This window comes from Oncorhynchus masou, chromosome 18, assembly GCF_036934945.1.
Source record: "Oncorhynchus masou masou isolate Uvic2021 chromosome 18, UVic_Omas_1.1, whole genome shotgun sequence".
Classification (NCBI taxonomy): Eukaryota; Metazoa; Chordata; class Actinopteri; order Salmoniformes; family Salmonidae; genus Oncorhynchus; species Oncorhynchus masou.
The window spans coordinates 43,633,580-43,657,815 of NC_088229.1; the positions used below are offsets into that span (position 1 = coordinate 43,633,580).

Here is a 24,236-nt window from a genome sequence, read left to right on the forward strand (position 1 = left end):
CTCGCTTCTACACAAAAAAAAAATACTTCTGATTTGAGGTCCTTGAGCCAGTATTTAATTATTAACTATACAGTATGATACAGTCTACTTCAAAAAAACAAGGTAAGAAATTCAGGAAATTTTTAAACCTTATAGAGAGATTCTTGGATTTTGGCCTTGAGCTTAGCGTGGCCCGTTTTCAGTCCTGACACCAAGATGATATCTCCCTGTTTCCCCACTCTCTCCATCTCAGAGATGTAACCAGGGGGGGTGTACGTAGACTCAGAGAATTTAAGAACCCTTGAGGGAGGGAAAGGGATTGGAAAACACATTACATGCCTATTATCGACAGTGACAAATGGACATCTTACAATTAACCTCTACATACAGAGGATAATATATTAGACTTGTGATAAGATTACTTCAGAATAGGATAGGCCTCAGGTTTTGAGGTCAATTCTGGCACAAGGCAAATCATAACCAAATGTATTTAAATAACTTGATAAGCCACAGGTAAGATTGAATTGCCATCCTTAAACCAGTTGTTATAATGATGTTGTTGACCATCTACTTTACATTCACGCTCACAGGCAGGTTGTTTTCTCCATGATTGAGTGCATGGAAACGCACCTTAATGAGTTGTAGGAGTCAAGGAATCCATCCATGTCTGCATCTTTCACAATGGTCCAGTCAAACACCAGGCTTGCTAGAGTGCTGAAGGTGTTTCCTGCACAATCGACAATTTGGGGGTGAGAGACGTGGCCAAGTACATGCACCCATTGCTTGGGATTAGATTTAACGTACATTGTGCAATTTAAGTTTCAACTTTCAAATATATTTTACACTGCTACAGGCAAAACATTGTCCTGTGAATTTGTGTTGAAAGGACTTAAATCCCCGTGGACAAGACGGCAAATACCGCACACCACTTTGACTAGTCCCTAAAGGTTGCAGTCCTATAAGCCCAAACACCAATAATCCTCTTTCAACACGGTATTTCAGCTATTCCATTTGATAGATCTGAGAGTAGTACACATAAAGGCTAAAACAAACAACAAAATGCAGCGCGCCTTGGGGTCCGTCATCAAACGGAATCAGGTTGTGGCTCCAGCTCATTTAACAGAGTTTGTCTGTGCCTGGCCCAAATGGAACCAGTGAGACAGAACAAAGAGACATTTAACCACTGCCTGAGGACAGGGAAGGCCTGCCATGGGGGATCACAATCATCACTACTGGAAAAGTCATTATACCGGCTAGTCCACACAACAATACTGTGGATCTCTCGATGCATTAAACTGAAGCGGATAGCACTTTTAAGTTGTTCTTATATCTGTAGTAAAGCTCTAATTACTCTACTAAGAACATTGCAAAGCAATTACAATTGTAAAAAGTTTACACAAGTGGAATATCAGGACTTTGTTGCAACAATGGTGATACAATGTTACTAGAGTAAGTACACCGTTAATAGAGGTAGGTATAGAGCAACTTAATGTCAAGTGTTGTGATGACAGCATACCGTGGCGTAAATCTCTCTGAGCAAAAGAGAAAAAATGCTACAAGCTGTCCAATAACGCATAACAGTGTATCCTTGAACACTCCTCACCCTCAGAGTCCAGTGCGTGGATCTTCAGTTCCAGTGGTGAGTCCTCCAGGTGCAGCTCTCTGGTGGTGGACACTATCTGGATCTCACTGATGATGTCCACGATGGCATCACAGCGCAGTACCTGTCCGGTTACTGAGTACAGGAGAAGGGGATAGCCACACACACAGGTAATGCAGCCAGTTATCATCAAACGCACCAAACCTTAGCAATGAGTGATACGGTACGAGGTGTATTCAACTCAAGAAAGGAAACATCCCAGAGGTCCTGCTGTGATTAGCGATGGGCTACATTCAGTATTACTGCACCGTTCTGTACAGTTTCAACATGATTGTTGTTAAAGAAGTTTATAAGAAAGGCATCTGAAAGGGCCTATGAGTTAGGCACATCTAATTACAGTCTGTATCACGAATGACTGCCCCATGACAAGCCAATAGCGCTGGAGTAAACATCTGGCATGCAATACTATTGCACAATGTGGTAAAGCAGCAGTTTTCATTCCTTTTACTGAGCCCCACAGGGATGCACTTTTTTATATCTAGCCAAGCACTTACAAACCGGATTAAGCTAATAAAAAGGGAAATGTTTCAACATCTACAATACCAGTCAAAAGTTTGGACACACCTACTCATTGAAGGGTTTTATTTTCTACATTGTAGAATAATAGTGAAGACATCGAAACTATGAAATAACACATGTGGAATCATGTTGAAACCAAAAAAAAAAAGTGTTAAATCCAAATATGTTTTACTCTTCAAAGTAGCCACCCTTTGCCTTGATGACAGACTTGCACACTGTTGGCAGTCTCTCAACCAGTCATGAGGTAGTCACTTGGAATTTTACAAGTTCATTTGTGGAATTTCTTTCCTTCTTCCTTCACCTTTGAGCCAATCAGTTGTGTTGTGACAAGGTAGGGATGGTTTTCAGAAGACAGCCCTATTTGTTAAAAGACCAAGTCCATATTATAGCAAGAACAGCTCAAGTCGCAAAGAGAAACAACAATCCATCATTGCTTTAAGACATGGTCAGTTAATGCAGAAAATTTAAAGAACAGAACGTTTCTTTAAGTGCAGTCGCAAAAAACCATTAAGCGCTAAGATGAAACTGTTCATTAGAATTAAATGCACCTCAGATTGCAGCCCAAATAAATTCTTCACAGAGCTCAAGTAACAGACATCTCAATATCAACTGTTCAGAGACTGCATAAAATCAGGCGTTCATGGTTGAATTGCTGCAAAGAAACCACTACTAAAGGACACCAATAAGAAGAAGAGACTTGCTTGGGCCAAGAAACACGAGTAATGGACATTAGACCGATGGAAATCTGTCCTTTGGTCTGATGATTACAAATGTGAGATTTTTGGTTCTAACCGCCGTGTCCTTGTGAGACGCCGAGTAGGTGAACGGATGATCTCCGTATCTGTGGTTCCCATCGTGTAGCATGGAGGAGGTGGTGTGATTTACTTTTCTGGTGACAGTGTCTGATTTATTTAGAATTCAAGGAACACGTAGCCAGTATGGCTACCACAACGTTCTGCAGCGATATGCCATCCCATCTGGTTTACGCTGAGTGGGACTATCATTTGTTTTTCAACAGGACAATAACCCAAACCACACCTCCACGCTGTGTAAGGGCTATTTGACCAAGGAGAGCGATGGGGTCCTGCATCAGATGACCTGGCGTACACAATCACTTGACCTCAACCCAATTGAGATGGTTTGGGATGAGTTGGACAGCAGAGTGAAGAGAAAGCAGCCAACAAGTGCTCAGCATATGTGGGAACTCCTTCAAGACTGTTGGAAAAGCATTCCTCATGAAGCTAGTTGAGATAATGCCAAGAGTGCATAAAACTGTCATCAAGACAAGGATTGCTATTTGAAGAATCTACATGATTCCATGTGTTATTTCATAGTTTTAAAGTCTTCACTATTATTCTACAATGTAAAAAATAGTTCAAATAAAGAAAAACCCTTGAATGAGTAGGTGTGTCCAAACTTTTGACTGGTACTGTAGTTCATAGGGCTGATTTAAGCAATACACTGAGTAGATTATCTGGTGATGGCCTATAGGCTAAATCACCTCAACATCCTTGGACCGAAGTATAACAAGTCCTTACCTTGAACCAAGTTTCCATACAACCTTTTCATGGATACAAAATGTCATGACAGACCTAATGGAAACAGCAAGTTTATAGACAAACTTTCCAAATGTTGACCAAAAAAATACGCTAGACATGGTGGGATCTTTTCATCTGGGTAAAATGAATTATAAGAGAAATGGCAGTTGAAATGCTTTCGAGCTAAAATATTGATATAATAACCATTATATCGAAGTAAACTGAGTCACATGATGACACGTGTGCTCTTCCCCCTATGACAAGGGAATTGATGCAGTTTATTAGATTACAGATTAAATAAATAATGATGAACTTTCACCACCTTGTGAAGTACAAGGTGATGAGCTTGATGCTTCTTTCCAATAAATATCGAGGGTGTTATTCTGGTGACGTGATGATCGATGCTTGGCTGCCATTTGACACAGTTTTTATAATCTCGCTCTTTTGTCCATAATCATTTCATCATGTAGGCTATGCCCACACTGTATCTGTGAGCAGTTGGCTTGAGCGCAAATGCCAATACCAGAAAGGGCACATTCGCTATATAACGCAAACCGTCAGTCGAGTTGAAAATGCGATGAAAACCCATTTAACATTTTCATACACGAGTTCCAGATATCTCTATTCTATTTTTTTTCTCCCACATTTTGTGGTATCCAATTGGTAGTTACAGTCTTGTCTCATCGCTGCAACTCCCGTACGGACTCGGGAGAGGCGAAGGTCGAGAGCCGTGCATCCTCTGAAACACAACCTAACCAAGCCACAATGCCCTTTCTTGAAACACCCTACACCTGGTGACCGTGACAGTGTGCACTGTGCCCGTCCCACCACAGGAGTCGCTAGTGAGCAATGGGACAAGGACATTCCCGCCGACCAAGCCTTCCTCTAACCCGGACGATGCTGGGCCAATTGTGCGCCGGTCCATGGGTCCCCTGGTCGTAGCCGGCTACAACAGAGCTTGGACTCTAACCCAGAATCTCTACTGGCACAGCTAGCACTGTGATGCAGTGCCTAGACCACTGCGCCACACGGTAGGCCAAGTTCCAAATATCTCTAACGGTCGCCCCAGCGTGAGTTGTTTTATGCACACAATGTCAGAATGCACTCACTGCTCCAAAATGTGATTATTATGCAACAGAACAGTTAACATGAGCTGCCTGCTAATTATCTATAGGCTATATTTGAACTTGTCAATTTAAAATTATTGTAAGTTGTATTTTCTAACAGTTTGAATTGAGGTGTGTTCCACCTCATTAATTCACATAGAAGTAGCCCATTTTAGCGTTACGGACAATATATGTTTGAGGCTTTACTGGGCCTGACAAACTTCTCTCTTCACGCACTTCACTAATGTTTGCGCAGATCAAGTATGCAGATATTTGAGCAGTCTTGCACAAATTTGAACATTTTCTGGCTGGCGCTAACATTGCCTTCCTTGTTGTTTTCCTTACAAATAATAACTTTGGACATGTGTGAGTTCCAATCAAAGTAAGTTCCTTATTTTCTGCGTATTGTGTTGTCATTTCTACTGTAGGTGCATACAGTCTGCATGTATGTATGTATGGAGCATAATGTATTTACAGTTTTATTCTCATTTTCAAGTTCTGGTGAGAAAATGCATTCTGATTATTGCATAGATTGTAATGTACACCTATGATGTGTGTAAAATACTTCTTTGATGGTTGTACTGATAATAATGAGCTAATGCTAAGTTATTTGTTTGTTGACATTATACAATGCATTCTGTCAGACCAAAGATGTTATAATGAAGTGAAGGAATGGTTCTCTCATCTTTCGGGTAAACTTCCGGAAGTGAATGAAGGGAAGTGATGATCGTAGACGACACACCCTCTTCAACATGCATACTATAAAACAGACAACTCATCTTGTCTCCTCTTACTATCTTTGGTTGATGCGGGGGAAAAAACATGCCGGCATGCATAAACTACCCCTCCTCGGATTACTTTCGATTTCTAGAAAGTCTGTAACTAAATTATTTCGATCAATGGTGAGCTCACTCGTGATGTGATTAATTATAAAGAGTAATTGATATTAGCTAATTCATATTGTAGTTTCTGTCAACAGAGTTATAAAAATATGACCACTTGTGTTACATCAATGTTTCCTCAGTTAGCTCTAGAACAGATGTAGCCTACATTTTCCAGTTTGGATGATTGTGTTATGCTGTAGCTACTTCTGTGAATGTTTGAACATTGCATCCAAAAATAAACTGGTCACATTCTGGACATAACTTTGTAAGGACTGTGTTTGTGCAAAATGTTTGTGAAAAAAAAAAAGTGTGGCCAGCTCAAATGTGGATTGTTGAGTCAATCGAACCTGGATGTTCTAAATAAGCGTTCTAATTAGAGGTTGACCGATTATGATTTTTCAACGCCGATACAGATTGTTGGAGGACGAAAAAAAGCCGATACCGATTTAAATCGGCCGATTCTTCATATTTGTAATAATGACAATTACAACAATACTGAATGAACACTTATTAACTTAATATAATACATAAATAAAATCTATTTAGTCTCAAATAAATAATGAAACACGTTCAATATGGTTTAAATAATGCAAAAACAGTGTTGGAGAAGGAAGTAAAAGTGCAATATGTGCCATGTTATCTTTTTTTACGTTTACGTTCCTTGCTCAGAACATGAGAGCATTTTCCTCGTGGATTGCAATGTAATCGGCTATAATCGGCATCCAAAAAGGCAAATTACTGATTGGTATGAAAACTTGAAATCGGCCCTAATTAATTGGCCATGCCGATTAATCTGTTGACCTCTAGTTCTAATCACACCAGTTTGAGCGTATTCTGCGTAGAATGTAGAATGAATTTAACCGCAAACTGGTTTTTATGTGCACTATGTCATCAAGCACAGACTTATCTGCAACAAGTCAGAGAATATTCACATGAAAATCTGTCACCTATTGGATGGAAAAACATCTATGGAGAGACTCAAGAATAGCTTATGTGAGAATATGCTATTTCAATACTACTCTCATGAACTTCCGGATTAGCAGGTAGGCCCATTTCACCTGTTCACGTTAGTATCGTATTATGCTGGATGAAAAGTCCCTCCATGGCTGTTTGACCAAAAGCTTAGCCACAATAAAGACACCTCTCTCTCTTCATCCAACAGGTACTGTACTCACCGACATCCTCAGCCAGTATGATGCTGGTGAGTCTGGAAGGCTGGGTGGAGCGGGCCTGGAGGACGGCTCTCTGGGAACACAGTCTGCTGACGTCAACTTCCACAGCCTCGATGCTGGCCACCTCCGGTCTGGTGGAAGACCTGGAGGTACGAAAGGTATTCAGACACTCTCTGGGGACAATTGAAGTTTATAGATAAATAACCTCTTATTTATTAAAAACGGAAGTGTTTTGCTTTCATCAGGGTGATATTCAGCATCACCTGATGAATATAAAAATCGGTCTCATAACTCACATTTTGCCTAATCTCGGTTAACACAGAACTGAAGTCTTGCGTAATTGGTCAGATGCTCGATTAAGTTTTGGGTCCATAAGTGTTAGGAATAGAGATTGATTGAGCAAGGATCCGAAACGAAGAGCTCCACCCGATCTCTTTGAAGTTACAGGCAAATCTGTGCCAAATGTCACATTTTGTTACCGAATTCAAAAGATGCTAATGCCAAATCATGATTTGTCCAAAGCACCGGAACTAATGCTACTCCTTATCTCACATTTCCCAATGTATGACGACAGATCTACAGTACCATTTGTTTACGTAGTCTGTCTACGAGAGATTATATTTTGCCCAAGGACATGTTGGGAGCTGTTATCTATCAAATTAAAGGTTTTGACAGGAAATGTCTCTGATTGATGAGGCACAGGTTCTAAAATGAAAAGCATAAAGTTTATTTCATTTTGCACTGTCTCTATGCACACTCACACTCCAACACACTTAACGTGCACACACATGTATACTGACTCTACACACACAATCTACATTTATTATGCTGCTGCTACTCTTTTTATCATACACTGGACAGTTTATGGGGGGCATATGGCAGGGCCTGGGCTCATATCCATGTGCATGATCACCGGTACTTTCCAGACAGGGTCATGCCTGTTAGATAATACCCAAGCCAAAACTATTTCTTCCATAAAGATATTAACTTTCTATCAACTAAAAGCATTATTCTGATGTAATATTTCGTTATATGCCACAGTGCATAGTAATGAGCTAGTATGTAAGATGATACATGCGTGGACCATGCAACACGTTTCCATGGCGGGTAATATTCTAGGAAAGGTACCCATCTTTTGAAAGATATTCACTTACCATCTGTAACAGCCTTCAGTTGCCTCCAGTGTGAAGTTTATTCTAGTGCTTCGGGCAAGTGGTAATAAAACTTTGGGGATATTCAACTTTGAGGCACACGTGGTGTGAATTGAACTTGATATCAATAACAAAAACACCGACCATGAGCTCAACACAAAAACCGCCATTTCTGACAGCCAGATAGATAGAATATACTATAATAAAAAAAATATTTAAAAAAAAATACAAGAGGTTAGAGGTTATAGCCTAATACAGTTCAATAATTGTATCATTCTTTGATCCTCAATTAACATTTCCGACAGTGAGTGATTACCAAGAGGCATGCGTTAGATTAAACTAACATTGCTACTGTAACCATGCATTTCAGCAAATATTCGAACCATTGATATGCTACTTAGTTTCAATTCCTTACACTAACCGTGTGCCGCGACAGCATGACTATGATAATTTCGCTTCTTCCCCTAAATGTACACGTTCAATTCAAGTTACCTACAAAGCTTAGATAAAATACACAGTAGACTTTCCCCTAACGTCTAAATGAACGATTCAATTAATTCACACAAAATATATAATTCACATGACATGCAGAAATACCCGCCATTACAAATAATTGGAGCTGCAGCGTGCATGCTGGGAGTCCGTTGACGTCATTTACAAAGTCGAAATGTGAGTCTATGATGACGCTATGTCTTAAAGATGCAGAGTTCCGCTTTTTGCCGGGGCCATTTATGCCTAAATATTTTCGTGTACATGAGGACCTCTGCTTTATCTCACCAGCATTCCAGCAACATACAGAATGCAGCCTATGTCTTAGCACCACTCACATACTAACAACCTACTATTCAGTCAACTATTGTGAAAGACAACTCAGTCAGTGCATTTGATCATGAGGTGAATTATGCATGCTTATTATAACAGGGACAAATATGTCCAGGTGTGATCGGGACAGATTACTATATCCCTTGTATAGCCTATCTCAAGATATGAAACTCCTGGTAGCCTGATACATAGAGTCCTACTGATAAAAGCAATTATAGTGTGGTTTCAAAACACTGATTATAATGTCTGTGTTTCTCTGGGGAGAGGAAACGCTGCCTTGGTCTCTGCTTTGACCCTAGACTGATGAGGATCACTGTATAGTATTAGTTAGTGAGTACTGCACCATTCCTCAATGTGATTGTTGTTCAGGAGGTCAGCAGGTCTAAACAACTCTCAGCAACACCAATTCTTCCTTTAACTTCCAGCCGCTCTGTCTGAAAGAGACTATATGACCCACTGACACTGCCCCCAGTGAGAGGGGAATAAATCAGCTCAGGAGTTAACACACACACCGGGAACTTTAATTAAACACACTGAGGAAGATGAATATGGGATGTACATGGGGATGAAAAGTGACAAACGTAGTGGAATGGTAGTGTAGAAGAAAATGAAAGGCAATGACGATACAATATTACAAGAGCAGAAATAACAGTTACACATTATGTATCTATTATTACTTTTATTAGTATGTGTTTTACTTTTCTATTATTTCTCTCTGCATTGTTTGGAAGGGTCCCAAACGTAAGCATTTCACTGTCAGTCCACAGCTGTTGTTTACGAAGCATGTGACAAATACAATTAGATTTAGATTTTTTGGATGTTTGGCCCCAACCATGTACAAGTAGAGGAGTTGAGTAAATCAGCTGGGAGCATGTACTTCAGGATCAAACACAGAGCTTTTAGTGCTGCCGGGTTTAAAGCAAGCCGCTGCTCTGTCAGATGTATGGCATAGTATTTTTAAGGTGCACTGAGCACTGTAAAAGTAGATCTTCTTATCCTCAACTGAAAGAATGTGGCCAGTGTGGGCAGTCCATATCGGTTGAAGGCAGCCCTCACTTGAAAAAAAGCCCGTCTTTTCCCAACAAATATGCATACATTGGCCCAATGTGGGCTAAAATACATTGGGTCGATGTGCCGTTGCTATTTAATAGGAATAGGAATGTATTTATTTATGCCAATTTTGATTCAACACATAAATTGCATTTTTTCAAGTCCTTAATTAAAGGTATTTAGGGAATGTGATACATTGTATCAGAAATACAACCAAGTTGTTACTATCATACACAAGAGAAACTGTTGAGTGTCTTACAACAGTGGTGCAAAAAAAGTATTTAGTCACCAATTGTGCAAGTTCTCCCACTTAAAAAGATGAGAGAGGCCTGTAATTTTCATCATAGGTACACTTCAACTATGACAGACAAAATGAGGGGAAAAAAATCCAGAAAATCACATTGTAGGATTTTTTATGAATTTATTTGCAAATTATGGTGGAAAGTAAGTATTTGGTCACCTACAAACAAGCAAGATTTTTGGCTCTCACAGACCTGTAAACTTCTTCTTTAAGAGGCTCCTCTGTCCTTCACTTGTTACCTGTATTAATGGCACCTGTTTGAACTTGTTATCAGTATAAAAGACACCTGTCCACAACCTCAAATAGTCACACTCCAAACTCCACTATGGCCAAGACAAAGAGCTGTCAAAGGACACCAGAAACAAAATTGTAGACATGCACCAGGCTGGGAAGACTGAATCTACAATAGGTAAGCAGCTTGGTTTGAAGAAATCAACTGTGGGAGCAATTATTAGGAAATGGAAGACATACAAGACCACTGATAATCTCCCTCAATCTGGGGCTCCACGCAAGATCTCACCCCGTGGGGTCAAAATGATCACAAGAACGGTGAGCAAAAATCCCAGAACCACATGGGGGGACCTAGTGAATGACCTGCAGAGAGCTGGGACCAAAGTAACAAAGCCTACCATCAGTAACACACTACGCCGCCAGAGACTCAAATCCTGCAGTGCCAGACGTGTCCCCCTGCTTAAGCCAGTACATGTCCAGGCCCATCTGAAGTTTGCTAGAGAGCATTTGGATGACCCAGAAGAAGATTGGGAGAATGTCATATGGTCAGATGAAACCAAAATTGAACTTTTTGGTAAAAATTCGACTCGTCGTGTTTGGAGGACAAAGAATGCTGAGTTGCAACCAAAGAACACCATACCTACTGTGAAGCATGGGGGTGGAAACATCATGCTTTGGGGCTGTTTTTCTGCAAAGGGACCAGGACGACTGATCCGTGTAAAGGAAAGAATGAATGGGGCCATGTATCGTGAGATTTTGAGTGAAAACCTCCTTCCATCAGCAAGGACATTGAAGATGAAACGTCGCTGGGTCTTTCAGCATGACAATAATCCCAAACACACTGCCTGGGCAACAGCCCCAAAACATCACTGCTCTAGAGGAGATCTGCATGGAGGAATGGGCCAAAATACCAGCAACAGTGTGTGAAAACCTTGTGAAGACTTACAGAAAATGTTTGACCTCTGTCATTGCCAACAAAGGGTATATAACAAAGTATTGAGATAAACTTTTGTTATTGACCAAATAGTTATTTTCCACCATAATTTGCAAATAAATTCATTAAAAATTCCACAATGTGATTTTCTGGATTTCCTTTTCTAATTTTGTCTGCCATAGTTGAAGTGTACCTATGATGAAAATTACAGGCCTCTCTCATATTTTAAGTGGGAGAACTTGCACAATTGGTGGCTGGGGAAACATTACAGTCTGTGGGAAACATTAGAGTCAACATGGGTCAGCATCCCTGTGGAACGCCTTCGACAGAGTCCATGCCCTGACGAGTTGAGGCTGTTGAGGGCAAAAGCAGGTGGTGGGGGAAGGTGTTCTTAATATTTTCTACACTGAGTATACCAAACATTAGGAACACCTTCCTAATATTGAGTTGTACCCCTCGCCCCCTTTTGCCCTCAGAACAGCCTCAATTGTCGGGGCATGGACTGCATTTCGCAGGGATGCTGGCTCATGTTGACTCCAATGCTTCCCCCAGTTGTGTTAAATTGGCTGGATGTCCTTTGGGTGGTTGACCATTCTTGACATACACTTGAAACTGTTGAGCATGAAAAACCCTGCCGCGTTGCAGGTCTTGATACACACCTGTGTGCCTGGCACCTACATACCCTGTTCAAAGGCACTCTCATATTTTGTCTTGCCCATTCACCCTCTGAATGGCACACATACTGTACACAATCCATGTCTCAGTTGTCTCAAGACTTTAAAAAAAGTTATTTAACCTGTCTCTTCCCTTTTATCTACACGGATTGAAGTGGATTTAACAAGTGACATCAATAAGGGATCATAGCTTCACCTGGATAGTCTATGTCATGGAAAGAACAAGTGTTCTTAATGTCTATATCAGTGTATATCTCTAATAGAGACAGTTCATTTGCACCCCCTAAGAGAGAAAATACACATTTTCAGAAAAAAAACAGATTTACTAATCACGGGCAACATTCATCTGTATGGTAACAATGATTATGGATTTGCTAACTTATTTCTATTTTACTTGGGGGTCATAATTAAGAGATCGAATTGTTTATGCAAATCTGGCCAAGGGCTATACATTGAGATGCAGGAGATTAGCAATGCTAGGGATAAAAACAAGATTAATACAGACATCAGAGAATATGCATAAAGTAAAATGCAGAGATATGTTTGTGATTTATGTCTTTAAATAGACAGTAGCTGATCATGGGAATGCAAAAATCAAGCTCATACAGTTGAAGTCGGAAGTTTACATACACCTTAGCAAAATATATTTAAACTCAGTTTTTCACAATTGCTGACATTTAATCCCAGTAAAAAATCCCTGTCTTGGGTCAATTAGGATCACCACTTTATTTTAAGAATGTGAAATGTCAGAATAATATTAGAGGGAATGATTTATTTCAGCTTTTATTTATTTCATCATTTTCCCAGTGGGTCAGAAGTTTACATACACTAAATTAGTATTTGGTAGCATTGCCTTTAAATATTTTAACTTGGGTCAAACATTTTGGGTAGCCTTCAACAAGCTTTCCACAATTAGTTGGGTGAATTTTGTCCCATTCCTCCTGACAGAGCTGTTGTAACTGAGTCAGGTTTGTAGGCCTCCTTGCTCGCAAACGCTTTTTCGGTTCTGCCCACAAATGTCCTATAGGACTGAGGTCAGGGCTTTGTGATGGCCACTCCAATACCTTGACTTTTTTGTTGACCTTAAACCATTTTGCCACAACTTTGGAAGTATGCTTGGGGTCGTTGTCTGTTTGGAAGACCCATTTGCGACCAAGTTTTAACTTCCTGACTGATGTCTTGATGTCTTGAGATGTTGCTTTAATATATCCACATTATATTAAAAATGGCCACCTTAATAAATGGCTCACTTGTCACTTAAATAACCTTCCGACTTCAACTGTATCATGATAGACAGTGGCCATGGGAGTGCTTGAAAATGAAATGCTATACAGTCAAAAACAGAGACATGATCACAGTCTCTTAATTGTCACCTGTGCAAAAGAGAGAGACAATAATTTGCAGTCAAGCAGTGATAGCTATAATCAAGTCAGAGTTATTTTACAAGAAAGGTCTATCATATATGCACATCACCTGCTTTCTCCATGGACTATCAGTCGAATATAAGACATTGGAGGAGATGGTGGTACAGTTCAAATGAGGGGACAGTATCTGATTATTTTGTGAAGTGCACCGCATCGATTATATGCAACGCAGGACATGCTAGATAAACTAGTAATATCATCAAGCATGTGTAGTTAACTAGTGAGTATCTTAAAATTGATTGTTTTTTATAAGATACGTTTAATGCTAGCTAGCACCTTACTTTGGCTCCTTGCTACACTCGCATAGCAGGTAGTCAGCCTGCCACGCAGTCTCCTCGTGGAGTGCAATGTAATCGGCCATGATTGGTGTCCAAAAATGCTGATTACCGATTGTTATAAAAACTTGAAATCGGCCCTAATTAATTGGCCATTCCAATTAATCGGTCGACCTCTAATCTCAACCCTGTTGAGCTGTTGTGGGAGCAGCTTGACCGTATGGTACGTAAGAAGTGCCCATCGAGCCAATCCAACTTGTGGGATGTGCTTCAGGAAGCATGGGGTGAAATCAGCTTCTATCTCAAGGCCATCAGACTGTTAAACAGCCATCACGTACACAGAGAGGCTGCTGCCTACATACACACATCAACCCTCAATCATGGCAGAGAAGATGAAAACAGGACAGAGCTGGTTTAGTAAAATGACATGTTAGGAAATGTCTTGAATTAGGGAATAAACAATAACCAGATAGATCGACAAGTGATTTATCCTTCAACTTTTGTTGGCATTGCAGCTTATGAGCTCATGCAGGTTCATGAGTTAACACTCATGGACTGATTTCCAATTTGAATTCCCACAGTCTGAATTCATCTCTCTATGTCTCCTCTGATTCCAAAGTGTATCCCCTTTCCCTTTGATCCTCTTACCACCACGTTCAGCCTAGATTGTGTTGCTGGTTTCCTGGACACTGGGAGATGCACAGCGTGATTCACAGCAACATTTGTTTTAATGTGTTTTAGATCATGTCTTGCCATATTAGTCAGAGAGCATTACCAGTGAGATCTGCATTCAGAATGATTGGTGAGATGGTAATCTTTAAGTTCAAAACATGCTTACGTGTTAAGTCTATAAGGGGAGAACTGTACCGATCAAGCACAGCTGGGGTACGGTACATTTACATTTACATTTAAGTCATTTAGCAGACGCTCTTATCCAGAGCGACTTACAAATTGGTACCCTCTGGAACGTGACCAGACTTGAGTTCTAAATCTTTGTTCAACTGAAGAAAAAAATACTGGTCTTGGTATGGCTTGGAATGGTCTCCAGACAGTATAGCAAGAGTTGATAGAGGTATGGTGACACCTGAGAATGGTAAAACATATTTTTTTTGTTTGCACTTCGAATCTTTCTGGGTATGTGTCGGCAGTGTAGGTACAGAAGTCTGGTACAGTGCAGCTGATGTAATGGCGTAGCAAGAGGAAAACAATACCTGAACGTCATGCATGCAGTATGTCTGTAAGCAAGGGACTGCCTCTCACATCTAGACAACAAAAGGGCTGAGTACCAGAATGACCTCATGCAAAGAAGGACTGTAATGTGGGGCTGGTTCTTTGCCTTGGAGAGATCGGCCTATGATCTCCTCAGTCCCAGTCTGGTTGGCAGTGGTCTGCCATGAACTATATTGAACAAAAATATAAATGCAAAATGTAAAGTGTTGGTCCCATTTTTTCATGAGCTGAAATAAAATATCCCAGAAATGTTCCATACACACAAAAAGTCTATTTATCTCAAATGTTGTGCACAAATTTGTTTGCATCCCTGTTCGTGAGCATGTATCCTTTGCCAAGATAATCCATCTACCTGGACAGGTGTGACATATCAGTAAGCTGATTAAACAGCATGATCATTACACAGGCGCAACACTCTAAAATGTGCAGTTTTTTTACAACACAATGCCGCAGTTGAGGGAGAGTACAATTGAAATGCTGACTGCAGGAAAGTCCAACAGAGCTGTTGCCAGAGAATTTAATGTTGTTTTTTTCTACCATAAGCCGCCTTCTACCATAAGGGGGAGGTCTCAAATGTCAAGAAAAAAACACTAAAACCTTTTTAGCACTGAGTTCCCTGTGTTTTGTGGTCTAATTTATACAAATGGCATGGTTCCTCGTTTCTGTGAAATGTATGTAGGCTGGTCTTGTACACTCTGAGAGGTTGTCTCTCACAGAGGCGATGGAGAGTGGGTTGGGAGCACTGTGATTATATATTTCATATTTGATTTGTTTAAATAACATGCACTGCAGAAATTCTCAAATACAGCCTCAGGGTCACCCACCCTGATATTAGACATATTGATACTGTAAGTACATAGATTATTTTGCTCTTTCTGGCATTTGTAGCTGGAGGGCCTATAGGACTTTGGCAGTCCATGAGAGAAAACACCAACAGGGCACTGTGGAGAGTCTTAATCAAATCCAATTGTTTCCCATATCCCACTATCACAACAGCTGCCCTGCACTTCTGTGTCATTTCATCCTCAGGAATGGAAAAGGCTATGAGGATACTCATGACTTGCAAACCGATGTTTAATTAGCCAAATTGATTCAAATTAGGTTTAGGTTAGGGTTAAGGTAAGGCCAGTTTCAGATTATAAGGACAATGCTGACCTGCAAAATTACTAGTCTCTCCCCTCTGGAATGCCTAACTGGCCACTTCCTGGTGTTAACAGTGAAATGTCATTGCTTGTCTTGCTTTGTTTACTTTGAGAAGGCATTCCCAAGACAGGAGGTTATAAGAGAGGAAAAACTAACACTTACACAATGATAGTTTGGGATTCAACTGGAGGGCCGAGGGACATTCCTTAGTGGGTCAAAGGAAAATGGTAAAGGCTTTAGATGGGTCGCAAAACCAAATTGTTTTGGAGTGTCCTCTAGCTGTGAGACGGAGTAAAGAGTGTGCTGTAGGTAGACATCATAAAAGGTGTCCTTCGAAAGCAGGCCTTGCCTCAGAGGCATTCTGTGTGTTCCAGGAAAAACTGAAGAGGGGAAAGGGGTGACTACAGTAGCAAGGATTATCACCAACCAACCAATGGAAGAGTTCTAAAATATGCCAGAAGTTTGGTCAGTATTTTTTTTTCATCACATCCTTCAAACCACTGGTAGTAACAAAAATGCAGAACCATATATTTCTCTGTTTACATCTTGATTGGCTCAAACCCCCTGAACATGCTGATATGTGAAGCTGGATTCTCTGGGTCAAATCAAATCTAATTGTTTTGGCCACAGACACATGGTTAGCAGATGTCATTGCGAGTGTAGTGAAATGCTTGTGCTTCTAGTTCCGACAGTGCAGCAATATCTAACAATTTCACAACAACTAGCAAATACACACAAATCTAAGTAAAGGAATAAGAATATATATATGGATGAGCAATGACTGAGCGGCATAGGCAAGATGCAATAGATGGTATAAATACAGTATATACATATGAGATGAGTAATGCAAGACATGTAAACATTAAAGGGGCATTATTAAAGTGACCCATTTATTAAAGTGCCCATTTTAAAATTCTGTATGTAGGCAGCAGCCTCTGTATGTAGGCAGCAGCCTCTCTGTGTTCGTGATGGCTGTTTAACAGTCTGATGGCCTTCAGATTGAAGCTGTTTTTCAGTCTCTCGGTCCCAGCTTTGATGTACCTGTACTGACCTCGCCTTTTGGATAGTAGCGGGGTGAACAGTTAGTTGCTCGGGTGGTTGTTGTCCTTGATTATCTTTTTGGCCTTCCTGTGACATCGGGTGCTGTAGGTGTCCTGGAGGGCAGGTACCCTCACCACCCTCTGGAGAGCCTTGCAGTTGCCGTACAGCCCGACAGGATTCACTCAATTGTGCATCTGTAAATTGAGGGTTTTAGGTGAAAATACATTTCTTTAGCCTCCTAAGGTTGAAGAGGCGCTTTGCAGAAAGGTGGCTTTAGAGACCTGCATTCAAGGTGTTAACTGGGCTTTGGAGACCTGGATTCAAGGTGTTAAATAGATTTAGTGAGCTGCATGCAAGGTGTTAAAACCCTTGACATGTACTTAGTTCCATGCTTTAAATTCCCCTCTCTATTTCCAGGCATTAAGTGGAAAGAGCTGAAAAGCTTTGTCTTTTGCAGCTCCATGCACTCCTAATCATGGACAATAGTAGATAATCTCACTAAAACATTTCCATGTGTTCCCAGTCTAATGCATGACTTTTGTTCTTTTAACATACTTAAAACCCAGGAGATGCATTTCTTCATCTGCATCAATAAGTAGTTCACATATGGGTATCAGATGTATCAGATGTAAACACTTGACTGAAAAAGTATTGTGATTCATATTATATTCAATGTAGAATACAGGCCTACATTTGCATGTCTCTATGTATTTTACCCTTGTCACGTTCGTCATAACGAGGAGATCAAGGCGCCACGTGACTGGAATACATTCTTCTTTTAATAAACGAAGACCACGTAAACAAACTATCACCAACTAGTGCTGACATGCAACTACACATCAACAATAACCCACGAAACCAAAAATGGAAAATGGCAACCAAATAGGATCCCCAATCAGAGACAATGTTAAACAGCTGTCTCTGATTGGGAACCAATTCAGGCCACGATAGACCTACATTTACCTAGACAATACCAAAACCCCAGAGATATACAAAAAAAACCTAGACAAGACAAAAACACACATACCACCCTCGTTACACCCTGACCTAACCAAAATAATAAAGAAAACAAAGATAACTAAGGTCAGGGCGTGACAACCCTATATGTTTTCATTCTGTTCATGACATACAGTCAAATATATTCATTGTTACTTTTATGACTGGATGAAATACCACACTTTATATTTCCTTCACTTTCGAAAGAAATAGACTGACTGATAAGGACTAAGTTCAAAGATTTTAACTTTGGTATAACCAGTGGTGTAACGTACTTAGGTAAAAAATACTTTAAAGTACTGCTTAAGTAGTTTTTTGGGGTATCTGTATTTTACTTTACTATTTATATTTTTGACAACTTTTACTTTTACTTCAGTACATTCCTAAAGAAAATAATGTACTTTCTACTCCATACATTTTCCCTGACATCCAAAAGTACTCTTTACATGATAAATGTCCTTAGCAGGATAGGAAAATGGTCCAATTCATGCACTTATCAAGAGAACACGTGGTCATCCCTACTGCTTCTGATCTAGCAGACTCACAAAATATATTGTTTGTATGTCTGAGTGTTGGAGTGTTGGAGTGTACCCCTGGCTATCCATACCTTTTAAAACAAGACAATGGTGCCGTCTGCTTTGCATAATATATGGATTTTGAAATTATTTATACTTTTAGTTTTAATACTTAAATTTCAGCAAATACATTTACTTTTGATACTTGACTTTTACTCAACTAGTATTTTACTGGGTGACTCACTTTTACTTGAGAAACTTTCTATTACTCAAGTATGACAATTGGGTACTTTTTTCACCACTGGTTAAAACTATAACACCACGTAGGGCCTGGAAACTCTTTACAAGACACAGGTGTGATCTCACTTTCATTATATTCACCCTTAATTCCCATTGTGTACCCCCCTGCAGTGCCACAATGTTCTGTCTTTACTGGGCTGTATTAAAGACTTCCTTCCCTCACTTCATCATTGACCTCTCTCTGATAGGAAACACATTGGGCTGCAGCTAGGGAGGAGGGCTGGCTTTTAGAACAGAGGGACTCAAACTTTTTATTGACCAATAGCCTACAGCTAAAGCCACATGTTGTGGCAGGTGGCCTAGCGGTTAGAGCATTAGGCCATTAACTGAAAGGTTGCCAGTTTGAATCCCTGAGCTGATAAGGTGAAAAATCTGTTGTTCTGCCCTTAAGCAACAACTCCCCAGGTGCACAATGTGATAGCCCTCTGTACCTCTCTGATTCAGGTGGGTTGGGTTAAAAGTGGACGTGATGTTTCAGTTGGACCTTGAATGGGATTATACACACCAAACATTAGGAACACCTCCTAATATTGAATTGCCCTCAGAACAGCCTCAATTCGTCGGAGCATGAACTGGGTATGCTGGCTCATGTTGACTCCAATGCCTCCCAGTTGTGTTAAGTTAGCAGGATGCCCTTTGGGTGGTGGACCATTCTTGATACACACGTGAAACTGTTGCGCGGGAAACACCCAGCAGTGTTGCAGTTCTTGACACAAACCGGTGTGCTTGGCACCTACTACCATACCCCGTTCAAAAGGATATTTTGTCTTGCCCAGTCACCCTCTGAATGGCACACACACACACAGTCCATGTCTCAAGGCTTACAAATCCTTTAACTTGTCTCCTCCCCTTCATCTACACTGATTTGAAGTGGCTTTAACAAGTGACATCAATAAGGGATCATAGCTTTCACCTGGATTCACCTGGTCAGACTATGTTATGGAAAGAGCAGGTGCTCTTAATGTTTCGTACACTCAGTGTAAGTTGCCCATTAGTATTATGATTTATGCTTCTATATCATTTACTTCTGTTAATGTTCAGGATTTGTAATGTTTCATGGAGGCTTTTCCAAAATAGTACAGTGTAAACAGTTTCTGTGCATTTTTGCACACTCAATAGGGCCTACCCAGTAAGCAAATGACATTGAAAAGACGAAGTTAGGTTCATTTTAGGTACTGAATGGGAGGTGAAAAGACATATTTTCCGGACGTTGAAAATACGTATTTTCCAGACTTTGAGAATATGTATTTTCCTGACGTTGAAATCAGGTTCATTTTCTGTTCTGAATTAAAGTTGAAAAGACATAACTTAAAGAAAATGTATATTTTTGGTCATTGTTATTATTATTTAATCTATTTAATATAGGAAAGAGGAGCCAACGGATGATTGCAACGGAATATTAGTTATTGTTCCCGTCTGTCACATGCACTTATGTTAGCTTTTTCAAAAGCTTCAAAACTGTCAGCAATGATGTTAAAAGTAGTCTAGTAGTCTAACGTACAGAGTAAACCAACAGAACAGTTAAAACTACAACAACATTCTCAGTAACGGTTACAGAAATAACTATCTTGCTATGACTGTGATATGTTGTTGTTTATCTACTTTAGTTGAATGCGCGGACTGTAAAAATTGCTTTGGACTAGAACGTCTGCTGAATGACCAAAATGTAAATGTAAAACAAACACTTGCAAGGATTACTGGTATTATTCTAATGAGCTTCGCCCCCAAACAAGTACAAATTTGGATGAATCTGAATGAATCATAGATGTCTAGGCTATGTTTCACAAGTTTCAACAGCACAATACAGTACAACACAGTTCAGTACAGTAGTGCACAGTTGAGCACGGTAGAGTGCAGTTCAGTATGGCACAGTACAGGAGAGTATAGTTTTATTCAGTAGAGTACAGTAGAGTTTATTTCAGTAGAATACAGTAGAGTAGAATACCTGTCCTATACTCTACTGTGCTGTACTGTACTGTACTGAACTATGCTTTCATTTTCCGGACCGGACCAAATATGAACCAATCGTAGATGCCTATGTTCGGGCCAAATCAAGGCTGGTCCAAACTGGATAAAAAAATCGGACCAATAATCAACGTCTGTGGATGTTGAAATCAAGGCCGGTCCCGACCAAAAAAAAGAAAAAGAAAAGACTACCGGTCAAAAAAAAGAAGTACAAAAGACGTCAATGTCGGTTCAGGCCCTGGTGGTAGTGCCAATAGACACACAATGAGGTAATAATGGACAACACTAAGGATGAGGCAATAGACGACATTTTACAACCATACACTATGTGACTATTGTAGACTTGCAGCTTGGGAATCCCTCCCCGCCTGTTCAAACAGATGGGAGGTCAGCACACTGTGTCACGCAACAGGAAGATAACATTAATTAACACCTGCTGCACTCAAGGGGTCCCTAGTAGTACTAGACAATGATGTCTACTTCAATGAGAAGAATGTGGATGTTCAGATATCTACAACCCGGCTCTGCCCTGTACGCGGTGAGAATGAACCAACTCTGGTCAGAAGAAAGAGATGTTATAAACTGGTAATAAACCACTCCCAAAGTTCTTTGAGAAATGTGTAATGGTGGAAAGTGCTGGAGAGTTTCTGGAGGGACCCCTTGGTAAGTGGGCCCCATTAGGTGGATTATTAAGAGGCAGGACTGCGGGCGGTAGGGTGGGTGAATTAGTATTGGCAGAAGTCACCATTCAGACATGCATGACTGGGAAATAACAACAGAGTGGGGTGCAATTACCTTTCCCGGATCAGCTCTGAGTCATATCAGGTTACCCTGCGCTGAGAGGCATTACCACAGTCAGGTCACCCACTAGGAGCCTCAGACAAGCACTCACAAGCCAACTAATGTGGAGCAGCCTGCCTCTCTGGCCACTGGCTGTTACATGATGACGTCTTTCACAAGTTATGTAGGCACTAAGACAGAGCTCAACGAGCTGTATAGGGCCATAAGCAAATAGGAAAATGCTCATCCAGAGGAGCCGTTCCTAGTGGCCGGGGACTTTAATGCAGGGAAACTTAAATACGTTTTACCTCATTTCTACCAGCATGTTAAATGTGCAACCAGAAGAAAATAAACACTAGACTCTACTCCACACACAGAGATGCATACACAGCTCTCCCTCACCATCCATCTGGCAAATCTGACCATAACTCTATCCTCCTGATTCCTGCTTACAAGCAAAAACTAAAGCAGAAGTAACAGTGACTCGCTCAATAAGGAAGTGGTCAGAGGACTCAGATGCTAAACTACAGAACTGTTTTGCTAGCACAGATTGGAATATGTTCTGGGATTCTTCCGATGGCATTGAGTACACCACATCAGTCACTGGCTTCATCAATAAGTGCATCGATGACATCATCCCCACAGTGACGGTACATACGTACCCAACCAGAAGCCATGGATGTCACTGAGCTAAAGGGCAGAGTTTCCACTTTCAAAGAGTGGGACTCTAACCTGGGCGCTTAAGAAATCGCGCTATGCCCTCCGGCGAACCATCAAACAAGCAAAGCGTCAGTACAGAACTAAGATTGAATTGTACTACACCGGCTCCGATGCACGTCGGATGTGGCAGGGCTTGCAAACTATAACGGACCACAAAGGGAAGCACAGCCGAGAGCTACCCAGTGACACAGCCTACCAGAAGAGCTAAATAACTTCCATACTCGCATCGAGGCAAGCAACACTGAAGCATACAAGAGAGCATTAGCTGTTCCGGACAACTGTGTGATCACCCTCTCTGAAGCCGATGTGAGTAAAACTGGCAAGTGTCTTCACTGACATTTTCAACCTGTCCCTGACCGAATCTGTAATACCAACATGTTTCAAGCAGACCCTGTGCCCAAGAACGTCTGTAGCCATGAAGTGCTTTGAATGGCGAGTCATGGCTCACATCAACACCATTATCCCAGAAACCCTAGACCCACTCAAATTTGCATACCGCACCAACAGATCCACAGATTATCTCTATTGCACTCCACACTGCCCTTTCCCAACTGGACAAAAGGAACACCTATGTGAGAATGTTATTCATTGACTACATTCATTGGCACATGGAGCAGTCGGCGAAGTTGAGGGGTGAGTCTCTAAGATTGTCGAGGAGTTATTGGACAGATTGGAGGGGAGATTATGAGACCTTTGAGGAGTTGTTCATTAAATTGGAGGTGAGTGAAGCGAGAGCTGTTGGTTTGGTGTAGTATGCACGGCATTCGCCCTGAGGAGCGTGTTCGCTGTCCGATGCCAGCTGTGTCAGTTCCTCATACTCATCCTGAAACGTGTTAAAGTTTCAGAACAATTGATGCCGGCTATACACACCAGGTCTCCAGTGTACTTTCACAACCCGGTATGTCCTGTTCCTACCCCTCGCAGGGCCATCTAGTGCGCCTCCAGGGTCCAGTACGCCCCGTTCCTCCTCCCCGCACTCGCCCTGAGGTGCGTGTTACCAGCCCAGTACCACCAGTGCTGGCAACACGCACCAGGCCAACAGTGCGCCTCGGCAGTCCAGTATGCGCTGTTCCTGGTCCTCGCACTCACCCTGAGGTGCGTGTCCCCAGCCCAGTACCACCAGTGCCGGCACCATGCACCAGGCTTACAGTGCGCCTTGGCACTCCAGTATGTTCTGTTCCTGCTCCTCGCACTCACCCTGAGGTGTGTGTCCCCAGCCCGGTACCACCAGTGCTGGCACCACGCACCAGGCCTATAGTGCACCTCGGAAGTCCAGAGCGTCCGGCGACAGTACCCTGTCCAGAGCGTCCGGCGACAGGACCCAGTCCAGAGCGTCCAGGGACAGTACCCAGTCCGGAACCTCCAACGGCGGGTCCCAGTCCGGAACCTCCAGCGACGGTCCCCAGTCCAGAACATCCAGCGCCGATCCACACAGCGAGGGTCCACAGTCCAGAGCCTCCGGCGATGAGCCACGGTTCAGCTCAACGAAGGCGGAGAGACAAGTGTTAAGAGGGGAGCGAGGGTCCACAGTCCAGAGCCTCCGGCGATGAGCCACGGTTCAGCTCAACGAAGGCGGAGAGACAAGTGTTAAGGGGGGGGGGTGGTGTCCAGAACCAGAGCCGCCACCGAGGTTAGATGCCCTCCCCTACAAGTTCAGGTTTGCGGTCGAGAGTCCACACCTTTGGGGGGGAGGGGGTGGTACTGTCACGCCCTGACCTTAGTCATCTATGTTTTATGTATTATTTTGGCCAGGTCAGGGTGTGACGAGGGTGGATATGTGTGTTTTTGTGCTGTTTAGGGTTTTTGTATATCTATGGGGGTTTTGT

The 24,236-nt window shown here is 41.6% G+C and overlaps 1 protein-coding gene across 1 annotated transcript in view; it reads right to left on the minus strand.

The window, feature by feature from the left end:
- nup210 (nucleoporin 210) overlaps positions 1-8,653 on the minus strand; it is a 63,389-nt gene extending 54,736 nt beyond the window's left edge. Inside the window, exons 1-5 of the mRNA XM_064923433.1 lie at positions 8,013-8,653; positions 6,862-7,001; positions 1,583-1,714; positions 610-706; positions 129-279 (exon numbers count right to left, since the gene is read on the minus strand). Coding sequence (XP_064779505.1) covers positions 129-279; positions 610-706; positions 1,583-1,714; positions 6,862-7,001; positions 8,013-8,179 — 687 coding nt within the window. The 5' untranslated portion in view covers positions 8,180-8,653. The remainder of the gene's footprint in view (positions 1-128; positions 280-609; positions 707-1,582; positions 1,715-6,861; positions 7,002-8,012) is intronic.
- Positions 8,654-24,236: the final 15,583 nt, after the last annotated feature.